General features: G+C 45.6%; 1 protein-coding gene across 2 annotated transcripts; it reads right to left on the bottom strand.

The window, feature by feature from the left end:
• Positions 1-6,449: 6,449 nt before the first annotated feature.
• Positions 6,450-19,578, bottom strand: TP53INP1 (tumor protein p53 inducible nuclear protein 1). 2 transcript variants are annotated; one of them, XM_084849092.1, is made up of 5 exons: positions 19,447-19,578; positions 13,659-13,773; positions 10,767-11,050; positions 9,327-9,699; positions 6,450-8,192 (listed from the first exon to the last, which is right to left on the bottom strand). In XM_084849092.1, the coding sequence occupies exons 3-5, from the start codon at positions 10,876-10,878 to the stop codon at positions 7,943-7,945; spliced, it is 735 nt and encodes a 244-aa protein (XP_084705218.1). In that variant the 5' UTR covers positions 10,879-11,050; positions 13,659-13,773; positions 19,447-19,578; the 3' UTR covers positions 6,450-7,942. The 2 variants fall into 2 exon arrangements, with proteins under 2 accessions (XP_084705218.1, XP_084705217.1); XM_084849091.1 differs by lacking the exon at positions 13,659-13,773.
• Positions 19,579-21,414: the final 1,836 nt, after the last annotated feature.

Here is a 21,414-nt window from a genome sequence, read left to right as displayed (position 1 = left end):
CATGGGTTGTTACATGTGAATCTGGAACTGTGGTTGTTCGCAGGTTATTTTGCCAGCCTACAAATAGGTAAAAAATACCAGTTGCTCTACATGACAATACTGTAGCGCTGCAAAGGCTTTTGGGCAACTGGTTCAATTATCTGCCAGACAAACCTGAGTAGGTCAACAAACTATGGGTTAAATAAACCATGGTTTAGCATTATGTGCAAGCCAAGCCAGTTGGAAGGGACCTTGGAGATATTTAGTCCGATTGGTACCAAATTCAGAACAGACTAAAGAAAGCATTTCTTCATGGAACACATAATTAATATAATTAACATCCACACCATGTAATGATGGTCATTGGGTTAGAGATGCATTGCTTAGAGATGACTGGACTAATTCATGGGAGACAGGCCTATTCGCAGCTAATAGGCATGATAGCTAAATAGAACCTCCAGCTTCAGGAGCAACACACCTCTGAGTACCATTTGCTGGAGAGGAAAAAGCATAGGATCAAGGTGTAAGCTACAAATCAGGACGTTCTTGGGTTGAATTTCACCCCTGGCATGAATTCATGGCATGGCCTAAGGCAAGCCACTGTCTCTCTGCCCTATATCTGCAGTATGGTGGTCATAATACCGACCTACCTTGTAGGGCTGTTGTAAAAATTACAAAAGGAGTCATATACTAAGGGTCAAAACAGGTATCACTTTAAATCTGTGTCTAGTGCCTAGGTCTTTTTTTACTCTAGAGTAGGTGCAGGAGGGCTGATTGGGACCCTAGTATTGGGCTTCTAAGATCCAGATTGGGCCCCCTGTTCCCCTTTAGAGTAAAAATGAAAAAAAAAAAGACATGACTACTAGACACACATTCAAAGTAATGTCTGTTTTGGCCCACAGAGGTCTCAGTTCTCAGAATGACAGATGGAGTACTGACGTAAATTGGCTGCTCTTCCATTCCTCCTCAACCACATCCCCTTCTCCACCTACTTTTGTCCTTGTGACTGCTAAAGTACAGCTTCTGCACGCTGCACATGGTATCTTGTGCCATTTACATCACAGATCCCAGTTAGCTGTACAAGCACAATTCCTTCTTGTAGCCATCCCATTCAGGTGTTCTTTGATAGCGTTCTCTCTTGATTTCAGCCATTGATCCTTTCTTTGCATCCACACCCCATTATATTACTGAGCCAATGTACGTGTAGAAAGCTGCCTTATACCAAGTTAGACCACTGGGCCCTCTCTGCTTCTCAGTACGTTTTCTCCAACCTGGTGCCCATCGGATGTTTTGGACTACAACTCCCAGGATTCTTCAACATTGACCCATGCTGACTGGGACTGAAGTCTACCTTGCTACCTTGACTGGCTGCAGCTCTCCAGCGTTTCAGTCAGGGTTCTTTCCCAGTCTATCTGCAGATACCAGGGGCTGAAACTGGGACCGTCTTCATGCCAAGTATGGGCTTTACCTCTGAGCTACAACTACCCCTCAAATTTCTGCTTGCACGCGGAGGGTTTCCTATCCCTACCTTCTTTTCAGACTTAATTCCGTTGGTCCTGTCACTGGGATCCCATTTTGGTACTGAGAGCAGCCATAGAAAGATCATTCAGAAGAGCAGTTACAGTTGGCTCTCCCCTTCTGAGAGCCTGAGTAGAAATTAAGTAATGGTGAATTTGAAGGGTGTATGTAGAAATGAAAGTTCACATTCTCTTTATTAGGACCAAGTACTATTCAGCAAGCTTACTGAGTGCTCCAGAATTCTTCAAGGCTGGATGTTCAGCAAAGGGAAAGGATGGGAGCGGAAAGCTGAGCATGTTATTATTTTGTGACATTTTAATTGGTCCAATTAAATGTATTACACTGTGATTTTTGGATTTTCTGTAATGGACCAACACAGCTACCTATATCAGGTGTATTTGAGACTCCCATGCCATGAACACTCCACCATGTAATCAAAGGAGACAAGCAGGAGCGGAGTGACAACCCATCCAACTGATATCTCATGTTTGTGTAATTTGACACACTGGTAACATCCAGTTAATCAGCTTTAAAGCCCTAATGGTTTGGATCCAAGCTATTGGAAGGACCACCTTCTCCCATATAAGCCTAGTTGCACATTATGATCTTTCCCAGTACGTCTTCTGTCTAAAATACATTGAATACGATGCAGGATTGGGCCTTTTCAGTGGTGATGCTTAAGTTATGGAATGCCTGTCACTGGAGCTATGTGCCATAAAAAGGGTTCTAAAGCACCTTGCATATGATCAATAAAAATAAGACTGTCCCTGCCTGCAGGCTTGCAATCTAAGGCAGTTGGCCAAGACTTACTCAGATATAAATACTACTGATTTCAATGGGACTTGGTTCCTAGAGCCAGTGTGGTGCAGTAGTTTAGAAGGTCAGACTGGCACAGGGGAGTTCCAACTTCAAACCCCTTCTCAGCCATGACCTTTACTGGCTCAACTGGGCCAGTCACCATCTCTCAACCCGACCTACCTCACAGGGTTGCTGCGAGGTAAAATGGGGGAGGGGAAGTCATATGTATTGCCATGACCTCTTTGTAGGAAAGGTGGGGTATAAATTATATTTATTATATTTTTATCCCGCTCTTCCTATAAGGAGCTCGTGGTCTCCCCTCTGCTCCACACACATTTAATCCTCACAGCACTATGAAGTAATATGTTAGGCTGAGAAGATATGGCTAGCCTAACGTAGGAGTGGGCAACTTCGAGGGTTCCAGGGCCAGTTTCAACCCCCACGGGGCCTGTACCCCTACTGCCAAATTTGGGGGGCAGCAGCAAAACGATAGGCAGGTTGCTGCTGAATTTCAGCAGCAAATCACAAATGTGGCCTAAAAAGGCCAAATTTAGCTCCAAAACAAGGATTTAACGCTAAATTTAGCCTTTTTAGGCCATCAGTGTGGTTTGCCACCAAACCACTGGTTATTTTACTGCTGCCACCAATGAGGCAAGAGCAGAGGGCAAAAGTAGCCTTTCTTAAGGCTGGGGTGACCACATGTTGCCCACTATGGGCCTAAGGTCACCCAGTACCCTTCATAGCTAAGATTTGCACCTGTCTCTCCCTACTCCAACACGCTAACCCAACCTGGCGCCTTCTAGATGTGTTGGACTACAAATCCCATCATCCCTGTTATAAGGCTCTGAAAACAAGCTCCCATTGGTGCCAATGGGAAGGCTGGTCTAACCGCTACCCCACATTGGCTCTTCCATGGGAGGAGGAATAACACAGGACTGTTGTAAGAAAGGCTGGACTGTGTACGTAAAGGGCTGTATCGGTAGTTGTAGTTACCCCGCAACATTAAAACGTGTGTAATCTCAAAGACATTCCTGATACTGTAGAGTGTTATTAACTGAAGTGTAGAGCAAAGACCAGATCCTGAAAAGACTCTTTATCACAATAGGCCTTTTTATTGATCGATTCCGCTTCTCCAGAGTTTCAAGCTGCACCATGAAACACAGAAACTGTTAGTCATTGTAGGTTATCTATAAACCAATATTGCTTTTCCTTGTTTTTCTCTTCTCTTTTTGGGATGCTATATTTATTTGTTCTTCCTTTCTTTTTCTGGAGGCTCTTAAGACTCCCAGAATGTGGCCTTTTAAGCTTGCCCCATCCATTGGGCTTAGGATGGGCAACAGCTGAAAATGATCCCAGGTCCCTGATCACAGTCACAGGCTAATGTTTTTCTATACGCTGAAATCTCAGACCAGACCCTTAAAAAAAGAAAGTTAATTGTGGCCACCAAACTAAGAGCTGTGCCGGATCAATCCAAAGACCTAGCTAGTCCAGCATTCTGTCTCCACAGTGGGGCAACCAGATGTCTAGGGGAAGCCCATAAGCAGGACACGAAACACAATAGCACACTCCAAAAGCCAGCATACACAAGAAGGTCTTGCAAAACATCGGGAAATGTTCAGGTTAGCTTTAAGTATGTTTCCTTGAGTATGTTTCCAAAGGAAGCAAGTTCCCTAGATGAGAGGCAAACCCCCAGTTTATGCGTTTGCTGTATGCACAAGGTACGTAGATGATGCTATTGAGAGAATGTGTCTGGTTGATCTAAGGCTCAGTCTATACAGACAGCAGTTAATGTAATAGAATTCTCTGCACATAGAAAGCTAGCATCTCTAAGAGAAGGCTCTACTAGAAACCTTCTTCCAGATGTCTTGTTTTCTAGGCGCAGGGGTTTTTTTTCTGTGTGTACATGTGCATTCAAGCATGCAAATCACTTAGCTGCAGTGGTACACTCAAGGGATGTGCTCTCGTTTTTAAAAAAACGAATGAAAAATTAAATCATTTTTATAATAAAAAACGAGAAAACAAAAACAAATGAAATCTATTGAGTTTCTATTCATTATCATTTGCTTTACATTGGATTCGTAGTTTGGAACACAGTATATACCATGTACAGAAAGGGTAACAGGGAGGTATGTGCAGGGTGGAGACATAGCACGATGGGTTGAATGATCTAATGTTAGTCTAACTTAAGTCACATTCATTTCAATGGGTCTACTTGAAGTAGGATTAACACTGGATACAACCCAGTGAAACTGATATACTGGAAATATCTATCCAGTTTTAGGCAGCAGTTAAGATTGTCTCTGTGCACCGTTTAAAGTTGCCTATAAAACAGGAACCATTTGTGCAGTCTATGTGAATTTGGCAGGTCTGATGTCATATGTATAGTAGAATGCCTGCAAATTTCATGCAATCTGGATGGTAATCACCAACGTTAGTGGCAGTAGAAGACTGGCTCGTTCTTCCACTGAAATCAATGAAGAAACAAACAAACAAAAAAGAATCAATAATGAAAAAATGAATGCAGTTTAAATGAATGAAAAAATGACACTTTAAAAATGAAAATTAATGAAAACACTTTCCCCCCCTCTTGCACACTCAAGGATGCTCTGGGAACAGTTTTTATCATGTGATCTGCTGTTGGTGTAGACCAGGCCTGCTAACTACAATGGAGCCTGGGAAAGGACGCTCTCTGTCTAAAATCTGTAGGCTATTCAGCTTGGGTATGGACTTGAGCACGCTCCGGGAGAGAGCGGAGGACAGGAAGGCCTGGTGTGCTGCGGTCCATGGGGTCACGAAGAGTCGGACACGACTGAATGACTGAACGACAACAACAATTCAGCTTGGGAAATGGTATGCAGAACTGGCTACATTGGCACTAAGCTATGCACCTGATATACTGCAGTAACCTTTTGTAAGAGGGTTGCATTGAACAGGCAGTTTCACATTCCTTTGTCTTTGCTCAGGAAGTTGCTGAAGTAGCTACTCAAGCACAAGCCATTAAGTATCACGCAGTATCAGGGTGACAGAACTGTGAATATGTAAAATACTGCTAAAACTAAAAGGAAAAATGGCTCCACAAAGAAGCCACCGTTGATAATGCATAGACTGATGTACAGTATTTATCCCAACAGAATTGTCCCTTTTTGTAGTCTTCAAGTCTGCTGTGTACAAGTCACTTGAAAAGGCACAGTTTTGTTTACAATACAAATGAAAAAAAAAAAAACAGTTTCAGCAAAATTATGAAACACCACTCAACACAGCACAAGGCCTGCACTTTTACAAGTGAATACATTTTTGAAGGAAAAAAAAACTATATAAAAAGTTATACCTAACCACAAAACACACACAGTCTGAAAAGCAACAAATCTAATAGTCCAAGACTTTCAGGCACATAATAGAGTTAGTAACATAAATATGCAGGATAATTAAGAATCATATGTAATGTTGTATATGCAATCAATCCTCCCAGAATAGTATTATTTCCAACATTAAGAACTGAAAAGCACATATTTGTGCAATAAGCCTGTGTTTATCTTTTAAAATATAAGCTTCCAGTAAAGTAAGAGAGAAAATTGGTATCTCCCAACTAGTAGAAGTCCTTACTTCAAATACCTGCTAAACCTGGAACAGACACAAACAAGGTAAAGGGCTGGGGATGACCTTTGTTTTAAGATTCCTGAAAATAAAAGTTAAAAGGTGAATGATTTATAGAGACAAAGATGAAGGCTAAGAACTTATGCGGAGCTACTTGCTGGTACTTTGTTTCAGTTAACAAAACCTCCAGGTAAGTATATTTAGATCCATGTCAAACATTGAGGGGTTCCTGAGTTTTTAAATGTGTTTGTGGTGTTTGTCCATGAAACCAAGAGATTAACAGTACTGGGTGGCTACTGAAAAAAGGGTGAGAAAATGAATGTGTTTTTGTGTGTAATAAAAAAATAATGGAACTGACTGGATCCAGGGTATCCAAGTATGAAAGTTCAACAGAGAAACGGCTCTGAAGAACTTCAGAAACTGAGTAATAGTAGATTCAAATATTTATTTGTAGAAATGTGGAGGCTACCATCAGACAACAACAAAAGCCAACCATTAACTGCCACCTAGGATTATAAATTCTTAAGTTCTTTGGACTCTACTTTTGTCAACTGAGACAACAAAGCTTGTGTCGCCATAAAAGCACAAACTCTTTTTTTTTTTTAACATCCATGAAAAATTAGTTAAGCCGGTAGTATTTGAACTGAGGCAGGGTGGTGGATATATGGCCACCACATTGCATTGTCTACAGAACAACGAACTGCACAGTTTCGGACCTCAACAAACTCTACTGAGGTAAACTCCTGTGTTTTTTTTAAATAAAGCATATTCCAGTAGGATATTTTGAGAAAGTAACTGTGAATTTCAGTTCATTTTAAAATCAAACATTACAACTCTCATTAACTTGGTGCTGATTTAAGGACAAATTCTGAGATGGCAGCAAATCATGCTTTTAAGTCATTTCAGGGTTGTGGCTGTAGGCTTAAGGCCTAGTGCAGGCCAAACCATGTACCTAGGTAACAGAACCCAAGGTGAGTGAGGAACATTTTGTGCCTTATGCTCTGAAATTTGAAGGTGGAAGGGAAAAAGAGACAGATGCCCACTTACTGTGCAGTCTTCTAACTATGTAGATCCAAGGCCTACCCATTCCAGCCCTGCTGATGATGCCCACAGCAAGGTTCATTTTCAAATTGTTGCCAGAGTCATTAAACAAATGGTTCCTCTCATGTTTAGAGATGTTGTGTGGAGCATTTTAAAGAAGTGCATGGTAAAATTTCAAAGCATGAGGCACTGAAAAAAAAGTCCTTGTTCTTCAGATCAAGTCGATACAACAATATTACACCAGCCTTCCGCAGCCTGGTGCCTGCCAGATGGGTTAGACTACAACTCCCATCATCCCCTGCCAGCAGGGACAGCTGTACTGCACTAATCCTCACTTCCAGGGCTACTTCATACTTTCTGCAAGGTACCCACTTCGTGTAGCAAATCGGGTAAACTGCATTAAACCATGGAAGATAAAGACAAGTTGATAGGAGGAAATTCGGTCACGTGATCCCTTTATTCCCTCCACCCACCCCACTACATACAAAATTCACTCCTCATTAGGAGTTCAATGCCATCCAGTCCATCACATTTTAATGGCTGTGCTAGAATATTAAGAGGATATACAGTATACACAGATCTTTGCAAGTGTACGGCTGACCCTGAGTAATTCTGTAACTGCAATATGACGGAAAGTTGCCTGCTTTGTCTTGGTTAAAAATACCAATATAAAAACAAACCCATCCATACATCATAAAATTTCTAAAATTGCGTACAAAAAAAGAGAAAAGAACAAAAAAAACCAATCACACAAACACTACTGAACTGATATGTTTCTGAGCCACAAATAAAATATTGTAAAGGCATCCTGCGGTACACCATTAATGTCAATGTGGTTTTACAACCTAACTGTAACACTTAGTGATTGTGTAGAAACAACTGATGTTCAGCCTAAGATAGATCTCACCTTCATTATCTACACACACACACACACACGCGCGCGCGAACACAAACAAGAGCAACAGTTAACCAATATTGTTTTTGAGAAAAATTATAATAATGCAAAACACCCTCAGTAATTATACTGACGCTGGCATGGCTGATGAACAAAAAATCCGTTGTTCTTGAGTTGCCGTGAGTAGCAATCCCTGGTAAGGTTTTGGCGACGGAGGCAGTTTCTGTTCAGATACTGTCTTTCATTGCGTTCTTTTGTCCACCTGGTAGGACGAAAACTGTTGGTCTGTTCAAGAAAGGTTGAATGAGCAGCAAGAGCCGCAATATAGCATCGGATGTGTTGGCCCATTTCACTTTGGGCTTCCGATCTAAAATTCAAAGCAAAGGTACTGAGGTTACACTGCAACTGTTGACTGGCTGCATGCAAGGACTCTTGGGGACAGGCGAGGACGTTCCAGTAATGGTGGGAACAAGGCAGACGATTCTCTTGGATGCTGGGGTAGCCACAATATGTGCTGCTGTGGCTGCCACAGAGGCAGTTCTTTGGGGTGTGGTTAGGATCTGGATGTCCCATAGAAAATCCTGCAAGACTCCACCAGCATAAGGTCTCTGAAGAAGGCGGAGAGAAGATCTCTAAAAACGGACTCTGTATACATTGCTTGAACAAATTCCTTTTTCTGTGTTGCTATCCTGTGAGCAATGGTGGACTAGTTTGATACAGAAATACTAATGAAAAATGTGCTTTTTCTAAACCTTGTAAACTAGGTTTACACAGCTTACGGCCATTCTCAGCAGTATGTATATCCTGAAATGGCACTGCACCAATACAGTTTTCAGTACTGGATGCCCACAGTTCCCACTGCAGAGAGTGTAAGGAATGTTGCTGTTGCTGTTTCACTCTAACAGTGCATTCTGATTCATGTAGCGATAGGAAATACAGGAGCTCTGGCCACACCAGCATGCCTTGGCTTCTCCACACTTGCCACTTTTAGCCAGAAGCATTAGCCCTCTGGATTGTTTCTCTCTAATTGTGCAGGACATTGTACAGCGGAGCACCAAAGTTGCAGAGACAGCACTGGGGGTCAGCCATGCAGAGCCAGCATTGGGGGGTCAGCATCTCTGGGCACTTGCCAAAACCCACAACCTAGCAGGAGGCCCACCTTTGACTCCTGGAGCTCCCTGACCTGCTGCTGCTCCTTGCCTTTGTTGCCTATTCACAAGCAAGTAGTGACAGGAGCAAGGAGTAAGGTCAGCAACTTCCTCTCACCTTGCCATCTCCTTTTTGGCAGCTGTACAGATTGGATCCAGAGGGAGAGGACAAGGGAAGAGACCGTGATGAAGAGGAGGTGGACCCACACAAGGAGATGGAGCCACACACCCCAAAATCCTGGTGCTGGCATGAATTTTCACCATTATGTTTATTTAATATTTTTTCAATAAACCATTTATTCGGTAATCGTAACTTTACTGAACGTGTCCGAATCACGGAGCAGAGAACTTACCTAGGACTACTTGCATCACGAGGCTCTGGCTCTTCCTCCTCCTCATCACCACAGCTGGCCTTGCTGAGGCTGTGGCATGCGTTATGGACGGCATATACAGACATGCTCGGATGCTCAATCAGAAGGTTCTCCAGTGGGCTTGTTTCCACTTTGAGGGCAGTCAAGCCCCCTGCTGTGAAACACGGGGGTGGCGTAATAAACCAGCTCTCCTCCATGGGACACGAGTCAAACTGGATAAAGCAGGATTCACTGGCATCAGCCAAACATTCCAAGGAAGAAGGCAGACAAGAGAAGACAGGCGAATGTTCAACAGGTGATGCTTCATGGATCTCCTCCTCCTCCTCCTCAACCATCGAAAAGTTAGTACAGGTGTCTATTGGGAGTGACAACAACTATTGAGATAGATGGCAAGGACTGACTGAAGCAGCCAAAGATCACATGAGTTAAAGAAAACAAAAGATGCACAATTTTATACTACGATGTGTATAAAGGGAACAGTGGGATAGGCAGTGTACAAAAACAAAGCCATTACACCAGCCTAGTTCAGTTGCCCATTTGGACTGAAGATTGTTTCCGTGGTAGAAGAGAACATGTATGCCTGGCTCCTCCATTATGGGATCAGGGTTTTCAGCCCAGGTAACGAACTGCAAACACTGCTCCAGAGTGTTTACTCCCACTCCCTCTCCCTCCCTCCCTCCCTCCAATAGCTGGACAAGACTGGAGAAGGGGACAAAAAGGAGAATGAGCATAGGTTGTGGGAACTGGGTGGCCATACAGAGCTGGATCCAATAGTGTCAATCCACTGATGGAGGGGCATTCCTCTCCCGCACAGTGTGCCCTCAAAATCTTCTCAGGAGGGCCGCAAAAAACCCTGGAGCACATTTTCTGGCAACACAGAGGATTTCTGAGTAGACATGCAGAAGCCTGGTACCTGGAATACCATTTGAAAATGCTCTTGAGTGATTCAGTCCTGCTTACTTCTGAGTAGACACAGCGAGGCTTATGCTGCTTACTTGTGCAAGCAGACTTAGAATTGGTAATAATCTCATTTTGGGCCCCACCCATACTGCTTTTGGCCACACCCACAGATGGAATATGGCCCAAGTCCTTTCCCAAATTAGAATTCAGCCCCCAGGCTGAAAAAGGTTCCCCACCCCTGCTCTAGGTCGTCCTGCGCTTGGCGAGTCTGGTTGCGCAAGTGGACTTCCGATAGCGTGATCCTAGATTTAACTCACAGAAGCAAGTATGGTGAAGTATGATGACCCAGGAAAAGCTCTGTTGAAGAAGATACTTCCCAGCTTCCACAAACTTTTCTGCATTTTTCCCTTCCTTTCTTGTACATAGTCATGTTTAGCCTGAAACATTTCCTGCATAAAAAGATCTCTCTGTATAAAACGTCTTGCTGCCCGCTGTGGAATGTTTATTTAACAGGTGTCTTACCTATGAAGTCCACCAGAATCCACTCCTCCTCTTCTTTCTCGCTGAATTCTGGCTCTTGGCTGGGCAAGTTATTGATTTCTCCCACAAACATATTATTCAACCTCTGGAACATTACTAAGGCAATAACAAGACTCCGGCGAGTACTTCTTCGTATCCAAGTGTTAAGGTACAGTGTCACAATGTACTAGCCAATGGTGCAGGTAGAAGATTAAAGTGCATAAAACTTTATCAGCTTAGGCATGGAACATGGGGAGGCATGATTTGTAAACAGGTGCTACAAGATCCTGCAAAGAAGATGGGAAAAGAAGTCTTAATGCACAAAATGTTTACTGTCCAAGGGGCATTCTACACATTACATGGCAGAAGAAGAGATCTGCCACTGAATGACAGGGAGCTGCAGAAAATCTCTTTGATCAGCATAACTGTATGATACACATGTTTGTCTCATTCACACATTACATTTTTGGAGTATACACCTGGAAATGTAATGTGTGATCTGACCCCAAGTTCAGTGGAAGTGGCAAGTGCTAATCCATAACATCTATGTAAACCATACCTGCTGAGTGTAGGTGACTGCTGTTTTTCACTAGCCCAAAGCAATTATGGGTGCTTGCAAATGGATGGCTTCTGTTGCTACCAATCCAAAGCCATTGTGCAGCTACTCTGTCTTACCCTCCTTAACAGATTTGTTGAGACAGGAAAAAAGATGGAATAAGTGGTGGGAAAACACTTTCATTTAGAAATGAAAGACAGCGGTTCTTGGACCGCCCCCCTTAAATTCCATGAATGTGACAGGCGATTGCACACTAAAAGGTTTGTGTGGAACCCACTGCTGCAATTAGATAATTCCATACCCTGGACTTAATTGGGGGGGGGGGCTTTAGACAGCCTTGTGTATTACTTCAGCTGTAAAGTACACCACTAACATTTTTCTTTTCCTGCCCCCGCACCTGCCATTCCATGCTTTATAACTGCTTCCACATTCCTGACAAATTCGAATGTTTGCCAACCTCGATTTTAAAAAATACTTTGCACATGTGCAGCTTTGCATTTTAAGTTCACTTAAAAGATAGCACCATCATGACTATGGGAATAAAACAATATTTACTTCTGCTACCCTGATGTCCTCAGCACATGCTGCTCTCTGGGTGGTCATTTGGTGGTGGAACTTTGGTTAGAAGCACCTTTAGTAGTTCACTTTTTTCCCCAATTCTCACCAAACCTAGAAACTCAGATCATCTTATCATCAGTTACTTATGATATACTGTATAGACAAAACGTTCTGTATTATTACTGACAGACACAGAGCAGGATTTCCTCATATGTGTGCAAGGTGAGCTGTGGGGCTGACAGCCAAGGTAGTGAAAGAGTGTGCAAGTGCACTATATGTATGAATGGGAGGTAACTTTGAGGCTTCAAAACAGGGCTGATTCTCAGCTAGTGAAAAGGAGGTCACCAGACCTAGAAAGCTACATGGCAAACCCAGGGAAGGAGGCAACATTTTGATGTTTTGCCAAGGGAGCTGTAGGGCAGGATCCAGCGTTGCCTGGCCACTAGTGCAAATGACACTGTGCGAGTGTAAACCAACTCTACAGCAACAGCAATAGTGCTTGCCACGATAGCCAGCAAGCGCTATTGGTGTCCCGCTAGAACTGGTTTACGCTCACACATCATTTGCGCTAGCACTCAGACACTACTGGTCATGGTTTGATGTGCCTGATCTTGTCTGATCTTGGAAGCTAAGCAGGGTCATCCAGCCCTGGTTAGTACTTGGATGGGAGACTGCTTGGGAATCAGGCTTCCTGCACTGAGCAGGGGGTTGGACTCGATGGCCTTGTAGGCCCCTTCCATCCCTATGATTCTATGGTCTCGGATCCTGCCCATTATCTCTTTGACCATCTCTAGTCTCATACCACAGTTAGTTTCCAAGAAGTGACTTGCTGGGGGTTGACCTTGCATCAAAATACCATGCTGTGTTCTCTGGGAAGCCCGCTTCTTAAATCCCAATACTTTAAGCTGAAATGTTGTTGCTGAGCAGCAAACTCCAGAGAGACATTCTTATTATTATCGTTGTTGTTGTTGTTACTTTAAATAGTCTTCCAGGGCTGAGACCTGGCTCCCCTTTCTTTGTCAAAACATAACTGCATTGCTGTTATGCTAACTTTGCTATTTCACAGAGCAGCAATATCACTGTTTCCAGCAGGGGGCTCAAAAGTGCAGGTTTTAAATCAAGAAGTAAGTAACATCCACAGTATTGCTTCGCTTCCCTCTTTTCATCTACCAGGGAAGCTTTCAGCAGCCAGATTTCAGTAGCCAGATTTCAGTTGCATAGATAACACCACTTTAAGAGAGTTCCACAAGCCTATTTGAACAGCCCGTGTGTTGAGGCACCTGGAGTTGGAGTTCTCAGTTTAAGAACACAATAGTCAAGACATGTGAAGGGAATGACACATTATACAGTTAGTACCAGTCTCAGCAGGACTGATCTGTGCTTTCTAGACCCAAACTTCTGAAAAGCATGATCAAAGTGATCACAGGGGCTGGAGCAACTCCCCTGAAATGCAAAATTTCAATGTTTGGGGCTTCCTACCTTAGAAAAAAGGCAAGTAAGGCGGCAAGACAGAGGTATGTAAAATTATGCATGGTGTGCAGAAAGTGGATAGGGAGAAGAGAGATAATACTACAATACTAGGGTCATTCAATGAAGATAAAGGGTGGGAGATTTAGAACAGACAAAAGGAAGGACTTCTTCACACAGTGCATAGATAAACTATGGAATTTACTACCACAAGATGCAGTGATGGCCACCAACTTGGACAGCTTTAATGGATTAGATAAATTCATGGAGGATAAAGCTATCAATGGTTACTAGTCATGATGGCTATATATTACCTGCAGCATTGGAAGCAATATGTCTTTCAATGCCAGTTGCTGGGGGACACAAGCAGGAGGGTGTTGCTGCACTCACATTTTACTTGTGGACCTCCCACAGGCATCTGGTTGGTCACTGCGGGAACAAAATGCAGGACTAGATAGGCCTTTGGTTTGATCCAGCAGGGTTCATATTCTGAGCGTGCAAAAGAACCTCCCATTCTCCAGAGTCTATCTTACATGACTCTGCATGAGTCACTGTTCTGAATGTGCCTCCCAATTGTATCTCTCCATTGGGAGCAATTGCCTGATGAAAGAACACCCAATGAAGAGACACAACAGAATGACCCGCCCCCAGCGGAGGCCAATTCTTCCAGTTGTCCAGTCTTGCCTACTTGCAGTGATGCATGCAGATGCAACAGGTAGCGCCCTCCAAGGATGGGTGCTTTGGGCCCACAAGTGCCCTTTCATTTATTCCTTGTGGCACACTAGTTTGAGAACTGTTCTACACCCTCTGCTGCACATGTAAACATGACTGGTTCAACAAAGCGTTGATCCAATACGGTTTTATGAATCCAAGGAGAAACGGTTAGCATGCAGAACAATGAACATTCAAGGCAGGCTTCCCTTGGGAGGTGTGATTCCCCCCCTCAACTTATGCATTGATTGGAGAATATCAATGCCACCCTATTCTTTCCCAATCTGGCATTGTCCTGTACACAGCACAATCTGATTCCTTATGTTGATGTTTAGTGCTAGGGGCTCTTTTTCTTCAAGCTTTTTGCTCCTTTGGAATTCTTTCCCAGATTCAGGGTTTGGGGTGGGAGGGGGTGAGAATGAGATCCCCACCCATGTTTTAGGCATTTGGACAATCAGCTGCCTGGGATTCTCCCACCTCTATCTTTAAATCTGCTTGCCCCCAAGTCACAGGTTAGGGTGAGCAGCATGAACCTTTGGGGTGGGGTATAATTTAAACACAAGGAGAGCCCAAGTCCACCCTAAACTCTAAGGGCAGTAACAATAAAGGGAAAACCCAAAATGTCCTATGACCTCCTGCAACTCTTTCCCCAAAACCCCTTTCCAGTTTTTAACTCTGAGCCTATCCTTCAAAACAAACCCATGGAAAAAGGCATTCCACTTCTGAAAAGAAGTCTCAGATCTGGGTAGGTCTTCAGGAAAACATATGAAGCTGCCTTATGCCAATTCAGACCACTACCCCATCTAGCCTGGCATTGCATGGGTGAGGGTGTAGGGCTGCCACTGTCTTAAACAAGAATTCTCTGCCTTTCCCAGCTGCACAGTAGGTAGAAAATATATTCATAAAGATTTGTTTGCATCATGTTTGGTGGGCGGTAGTGAAAGAAATACAAAAATACAAAGATCAGGGTGTCATAGCTTAAAAGCACTCACTGCCAGTAACTAGGCCTTAGAAGAGGCATTTCAAAGCTTTAGAATAGGGGAAAAACCCTACACAAAAGCTGGGAAACCACTAAACCTTTGGTGGTTGGGGGAAAGGGGGTGGGGCCAGGGTTATCTAGAGAGCCCCATCTTTACTCTAGAGGTTGTAAAAGTATAAACAATGGCTGACTAGTTCTAATTTGATAGATATAACTTGGGTCTGATCTACACATGCAAGAGAATGAGGTGGTGGGGTGTAGTCTTGAGGCTGCAGTTACATGGCAACATTTTTATTTTTAAAAACTTTATTTTTAAATGCTTTTTTTTTTACAATTACAACTAAAACACAGACATACATCAATAAATCCGAAGAAACAGATGTGTCGAAAGATCAAAAAAATGATACAACAGAAAATGGCACTTTACATTGCAAGTCAAATTATATTTACAACAGAAATGATAAATACAAGGAGTATAGAAAGCAATATTCAGAAGTGCACTGTTTCTCTCAGGCCCTTCTAATACTGCTTTGTCTAACAGTAGATAATAGGATTCAGCTTTGTTGAGCTTTTTAGAGGAGCCTGTACACTTTAATTAAGGGCACAATCCTATGCATGTTTAGACAGAGAAAAGGCCTACAACTCCCAGCATAAGGGCCTGCTCCAGCTGGACTCACTCCCCCACCTCCCCAGGGCTAACTGACATCCATGGCCCTGTGGGGAAGAAGGAGCAAGGAAGCAGGCAAAGGGAACATCAGGGCCCGCTCCAGCTGGACTGCCCCTCCTTTGGAAGAGGAGAGGGGGGAACAGGGCCATCCCACCAGCCCTGCTGACAGTCTACCTAATTCTTTTTTCTCCTCTTCCCACCCCATTGCCTTTTCCTTGTGTGTCATGTCTTTTTTACATTGCAAGCCCGCGGGCAGGGACTGTCTTCTTTGTTCATTGATTGTAAGCCACTCCGGGAGCCTTTTTTGGCTGAGGAGCGGGATAAAAATACAATAAATAAATTCCTGTTCATACCATCTCTCAAGCTCTAGGACACTGGGTGACATTTTTGAATACTACTATTGCTTAGAGAAAACTCTCTGGAAAAGACCCTGATGCTGGGAAAGACTGAAGGCAAAAGGAGAAGGGGACGGCAGAGGATGAGATGGCTAGATAGCATCACCGATGCAATGAATATGAACTTGAGCACGCTCCGGGAGAGAGCGCAGGACAGGAAGGCCTGGCGTGCTATGGTCCATGGGGTCACGAAGAGTCGGACACGACTGAACGACTGAACAACAACAACAACAATTGCTTAGCATGTATTTAGTGCTTTAGAGTGTTCAAAGCATTTAACTGACATTATCTTGCTGTAATCCTTACAACAACTCTGTAAAGTAGGCCAGCATTATTATTCTTATACTGCAGTTGGGGGTGGGGAGCTCAGCCATTCAAGCCAATTTGCAGTCTCTTAGCCACTACACCATGTTAGCTCTGTAAAAAGTTACCACATGGTAGTGGCTGGGGGAATACTCTAACCAATTCCATATCCATCCCCTGCTGTAGTAGTTTTCTACTTGTAGGAAGGTAGGATTTTTTAAACATAGGGAAGCATTAACAATGTGGTGTGCTCCCCACCCCTGCTGCAGTTTGAAGTGATACAGCCTGTTTTACCACAGCAGGACTCTACTACCTCATTCTGCCTCATGTAGGCCATGACTTAAAGAAGATCATTATTTAAACAAAAGTTTGAGAACCACCTAATATAGGAGGAAACTAAAAATAGATTCCAAGGAAAAAATTAAATATGAATTTGCTCCCATAACTTAAAAAAAAAATCCTACAAACATCCTCTAATCCTGAACAACGAATGCAAAATTAAGGTTTTTTCCAACAAATCCCCAGCTCTGTCCAAAGCCATCTCTAAAAGCCCACAGATGCCTATCAGAATTGTCCCGAGATTGCACCAGATTTAAGTGAGTCAGACTTACAGAAAACTATGTGCAATGCTCTTGCAAAGGAAAACAAACACACCAGAACAGTTGCACAATACCAGGAGACTTTGTGTAAAAATACTTATGAAACATGAAAAAAATAATACTCTCTTCTCTCTCAAAGGGAACAAGGAATCCTGTTTTATAAGAGTATGCACCATTTAACTCAGTAGGACTTACTTCTAAGTAGAGATGCCTAGGATGGGGGTGCACAACTGCCCATTCTTTGGGAGGGGAGGCTGTGTTTTATTATAAGAGTGTATACCTTTCTGTCGTCAGATTATGCAATTAAAGCAGCCTTCCCCAATCTGGTGCCCTCCAGATGTTCTGGACAACTCTCAGAATTCCTGACCATTAGCCATGCTGGCTGGCACTGATGGGAGTTGGTCCAAAACACCTGGGGGGCACCAGATTGAGGAAAGCTGATTTAGGGCTTCAGCCCTCATATAAACCTCCCCACCATAGAATACCATCTCCGTTAGGAGTCACCCAGGGTGCTATAACTTGGCTTGCCCCCCCCCCAGGGTAATGCAGCCTCCCCTGCCCTCCAGATGTGAACTACAACTCCCATCATTCCCCACTCGTTGGGGATGACGGGAGTTGTAGTCCGACACATTTGGTTGGAGGACGCTGGGGTGGCGCGTCACAGCTTCTGGTTTGTTTTGATGGCAGTCTGACCCCTCCCTGGGCGGCGGTGCCTGGCTGCTCCGGCGAGTTTAATCACACCTGAATGGCGCTCAAGGAAAGTGTTCAAGACCCGCCCAGAAAGAAAGAAAGACAGACAGAAGTCGAAGGATTTTTTAAAAAGGAAAATAAAGGGCGCTCCCTCGATTCTGTCAACAAACAGGACATGCAAAGGAAAACAGGCAACTCGATACCTTCCCAGCCCCCTTGGGCGGATCAAGCACTCCCCAGCTCCTCCTCTGCCGGACCCCCACCCCAAGGGGCGGGCAGAGGCAGAGACAATGGGGGGGGGTGTCAAACCACGAACGCAGCTACCGCGGCCGGTGGCAAAGTGGGCACAGGAAGTAGCGGAGCTGAGCAAAACACGCAGGTCGCCGCCCGGGGCCGCTGCGCGCCGGAGCCGAACCGCACTGCCGGCTTGATCTGGAACTCCGGTTCACCTCCTCCGTGCCCCCGGGGAGCTGTTGGCTTCGAAAGGGCATCTCCAAAGCTGGAGAGCCCCCATTGTCGGCGCCGGAGCCATGGCCGGAGGACGACCTTCCAATCGGCCGCCAGCCTGCTGCAAGCGCCTCCCTCCCGAGCCGGCGCTTTCGCCAGCCGTTTGAAACGCTGCTCCGCGCACGGAGCGCGCACATCAGGCACGCCACCCGCTTCCTTCTCTCTTCCGTTACGTAAAGTTTGCCTCCTTGGCGGTTCCTCCGGAGGAGGAGCGCGCAGGGCTTACGCGCCTAGGTCCACGCGCCGCTTCTTCATTTGGTACCGAAACCGGATTACAAGCATCACCGATGCACAACCCGCTTAATCCGATTTTGGCGGTTGAACGATTCACTGCTGCAATCCTATGCACACTTACAGGGGAATAAAGCCCAGGGGAATTTACCTCCGACTGTGCATAGGTGGCTCTGCAAAGCCCTTTATTTGAACGCGAGTTCCACTAGAATCAGATCAGTACGACTTTCCTAACAAGTTAAATGTGTTTAGGATCGAGCTGTTGGGGGGGGGGGTCTCTAATCTGGTTATTTTAGATTTAATAGGGTTGTACGTTAAAACGGCTAAATCCTACGAAAATCGGGTCGAATCTGTGATTCGAAAAGACAATCTCCAACACTCTTCTGGAGTCCCGCTTACGTTAATGGGGCTACTCGGGAGTAAGTGAACGGAGGACTGCCCTTTTCACGATCGCAGCCTTAGACGCAATCCTAGGCTGCATAGCGATCAGGAAGTGAGAGTCGCTGAACTCAGCGGCGCGCTTACTCCCGAGGAAACGACTGCGAACAAAACTACGCCACAAGTGGTTTGTCCGCTTCAGTCGCGACAGACAAAGCTCCGATGGGCATCTGCCCGTAAATACACCGTTAGGGAAGAGCTGGGGCGCTGGGCGGGAGAGACTTTTATTCTAGAGGAGTCAGCCCTCCCCGCATCAACTCCGGTCCTGTGTATCCAACTTCGCGAAGGGCGCGACGGCTCCTTTCCAGGGCACTGCCCCGTCTGTCTCTCCTGCCCACAGCCGGGTATATAAATATATTTACACGCTTAAGTTCAGAGGCAGCGGCGATGGGAGTCCCCTGGCAGTCGTCCAGCTCTTAAAACAGCCCCTGCCCGAAAGGTGGCCGAGACACCCAATCGCTCGGCGGCGCATCCAAGCAGAACATGCCCGGGCAGCACTGCGCGCGCCCACCGCGGAGCGCGTAACGACGGTCACTGTGGCAACCCACCCCGGGACGAAGGGCAGCGGCAGCCTTCACTCACCGTCCGCAAACACCGAGGCAGAAAAGAGCTGGACGGCAGCTACTGAGGTAGATGGCGGGGCGGGGGCGGCGGCGGCGGCGGTCCCCTTCAGCTCTTCCTGGGCTCCCGAGCCCTGTTGCATCGGCCCGTCTTAGCTCCCCGCGGAGTCTTTTGTTGTTATAGAATCCGGCGAACAGCTGATCGGCAGAGGCCGCCCCTGGCCCCGCCCCGGCTCCCATCCCATCCCATCCCATGCCGTGTGTGGGGGGGGGGTGCATGCGGGGCGGGGGGTGGACTCCGGCTCAGGCTGCACCAATGTGAGCCTCGCCGTGCTCGGGGCCGCGCCGGGACAGGCTGTCACTAACGCACGTGATGCGTCCCCGAACTACAGAGCAAGACAACTCTGCAGCCGGGAGCAAGCCCGGGCAACAAAGGGAGGGGGGAGGAGGAAGACGAGGGGGAGAGGGAGAGAGGGGGGGGAGAGGGAGAGGGGGGGGGACTAATGAAAAGAAAGGCAATAAGTGGAGAATGGGGAAAGAACGGGGGGAAGAAGGCAGGGAGGGGGATGAAAGGTGTAGGGAGAGAAAAAGCAAGGGCAGGGGAGCCATAGGAAAGTGGAAAAATACTAGATAAGAGAAGAAAGGGAGGAAGGAGGCCTGGGGAAAAGCCAGGAAATGCTCTGTGCTTGTTTATTTCCACCCTCGTTACTGGTCAAAAGGATGCACTCCCACCCCAGCGATCAGTAAACAACCAGACAGGGAGAAGCGCTGTCACAACTTTCCCACAACTACTGAGTTCCACTGATATCCAGCACCCTAGTCGACACTATTTTTCCAATACTTGACCAAGGAAAATAACTGACCCACTGAGTTGACTTCAAGTAGGGGCCAAGTACCATCATTTTTTGGGTCCCCAGTAGAAATTTGCAACAGCCTCCCTTCCCCCCCCCCCAATCCCATACATTGTTTCATGATTTGTATTTGTCCTCATGGTTGCAGCCTGGGCAGGGGGTTCCCTGGGAGCATCTTTACACCAGACTAAAATCCCGCAGTTAAAACGGCTTTCTGCTTCCGTTTTAACTGCAGAATCACACGTCGGATTCCTTTACATGCTCTTCCTTTCCCCCCTCCTTTCCCCCTTATCTGAGTCTACCATATGTTTCATTATACAGCTGCTAGATGGCGCTGTGGTCTAGCTCTTCTTATTGCAGGATTGCCTCTTTTCACCAGCAAACTCAAGTGGAACTGAAGCACTGTAATTTGATAGCTCATTATCTCCGATCTTTTTAAAAATGTAATACAGACCATTTACTGCGGGAGATGCCTTGGAGGTTGACAACATCATCTAAAGTACCTGCAAACCTCTGTGAGTAACCAATCTCAATAGCAGGATAACAGCTTTGTGTGAAGAAGCCCTGGATCTCAGGGCCCTTGTAAAATGTACCTTCCCCCGCCCCAGCTTGGGCCCTGACTTTAAGTAAACAAGAGGACTCCTAGTATGGTCAGGGCAAACCAACTCATTCTCTGCCCCAATCCTATGCATATTTTCCTCAGAGTTAAGTCCTATTGAGTTCAAGCAGAGGTAACTCCCACTGAGTTGGTGCCTGAGACAGAACATCCAGGTGTCACCCCTTCATGGGTGGTACAAAAATATAATAATACACTAATGGCGCAATCCTATGGCCGCTAGTCAGCGGCTAGGCAGCAATAAGACAGGTCAGTTCCTGGAGAATCGACCCCCACCCCCTCCCGCACTGCCTCGTAGGCAGCTCGGAATGGCCCCACACTCCGCACTCATAAGAGCAACATGTTGTTGTTGTTCAGTCGTTCAGTCGTGTCCGACTCTTCGTGACCCCATGGACCATAGCACGCCAGGCCTTCCTGTCCTGCGCTCTCTCCCGGAGCGTGCTCAAGTTCATATTCATTGCATCGGTGATGCTATCTAGCCATCTCATCCTCTGCCGTACCCTCCTCCTTTTGCCTTCAGTCT

This window comes from Heloderma suspectum, chromosome 4, assembly GCF_057233095.1.
Source record: "Heloderma suspectum isolate Gila_16-S chromosome 4, 16-S_ref, whole genome shotgun sequence".
NCBI classification, from domain to species: domain Eukaryota; kingdom Metazoa; phylum Chordata; class Lepidosauria; order Squamata; family Helodermatidae; genus Heloderma; species Heloderma suspectum.
Note: the sequence above shows the minus strand (reverse complement) of the source record. Positions and strands in the feature narration are given on the sequence as shown.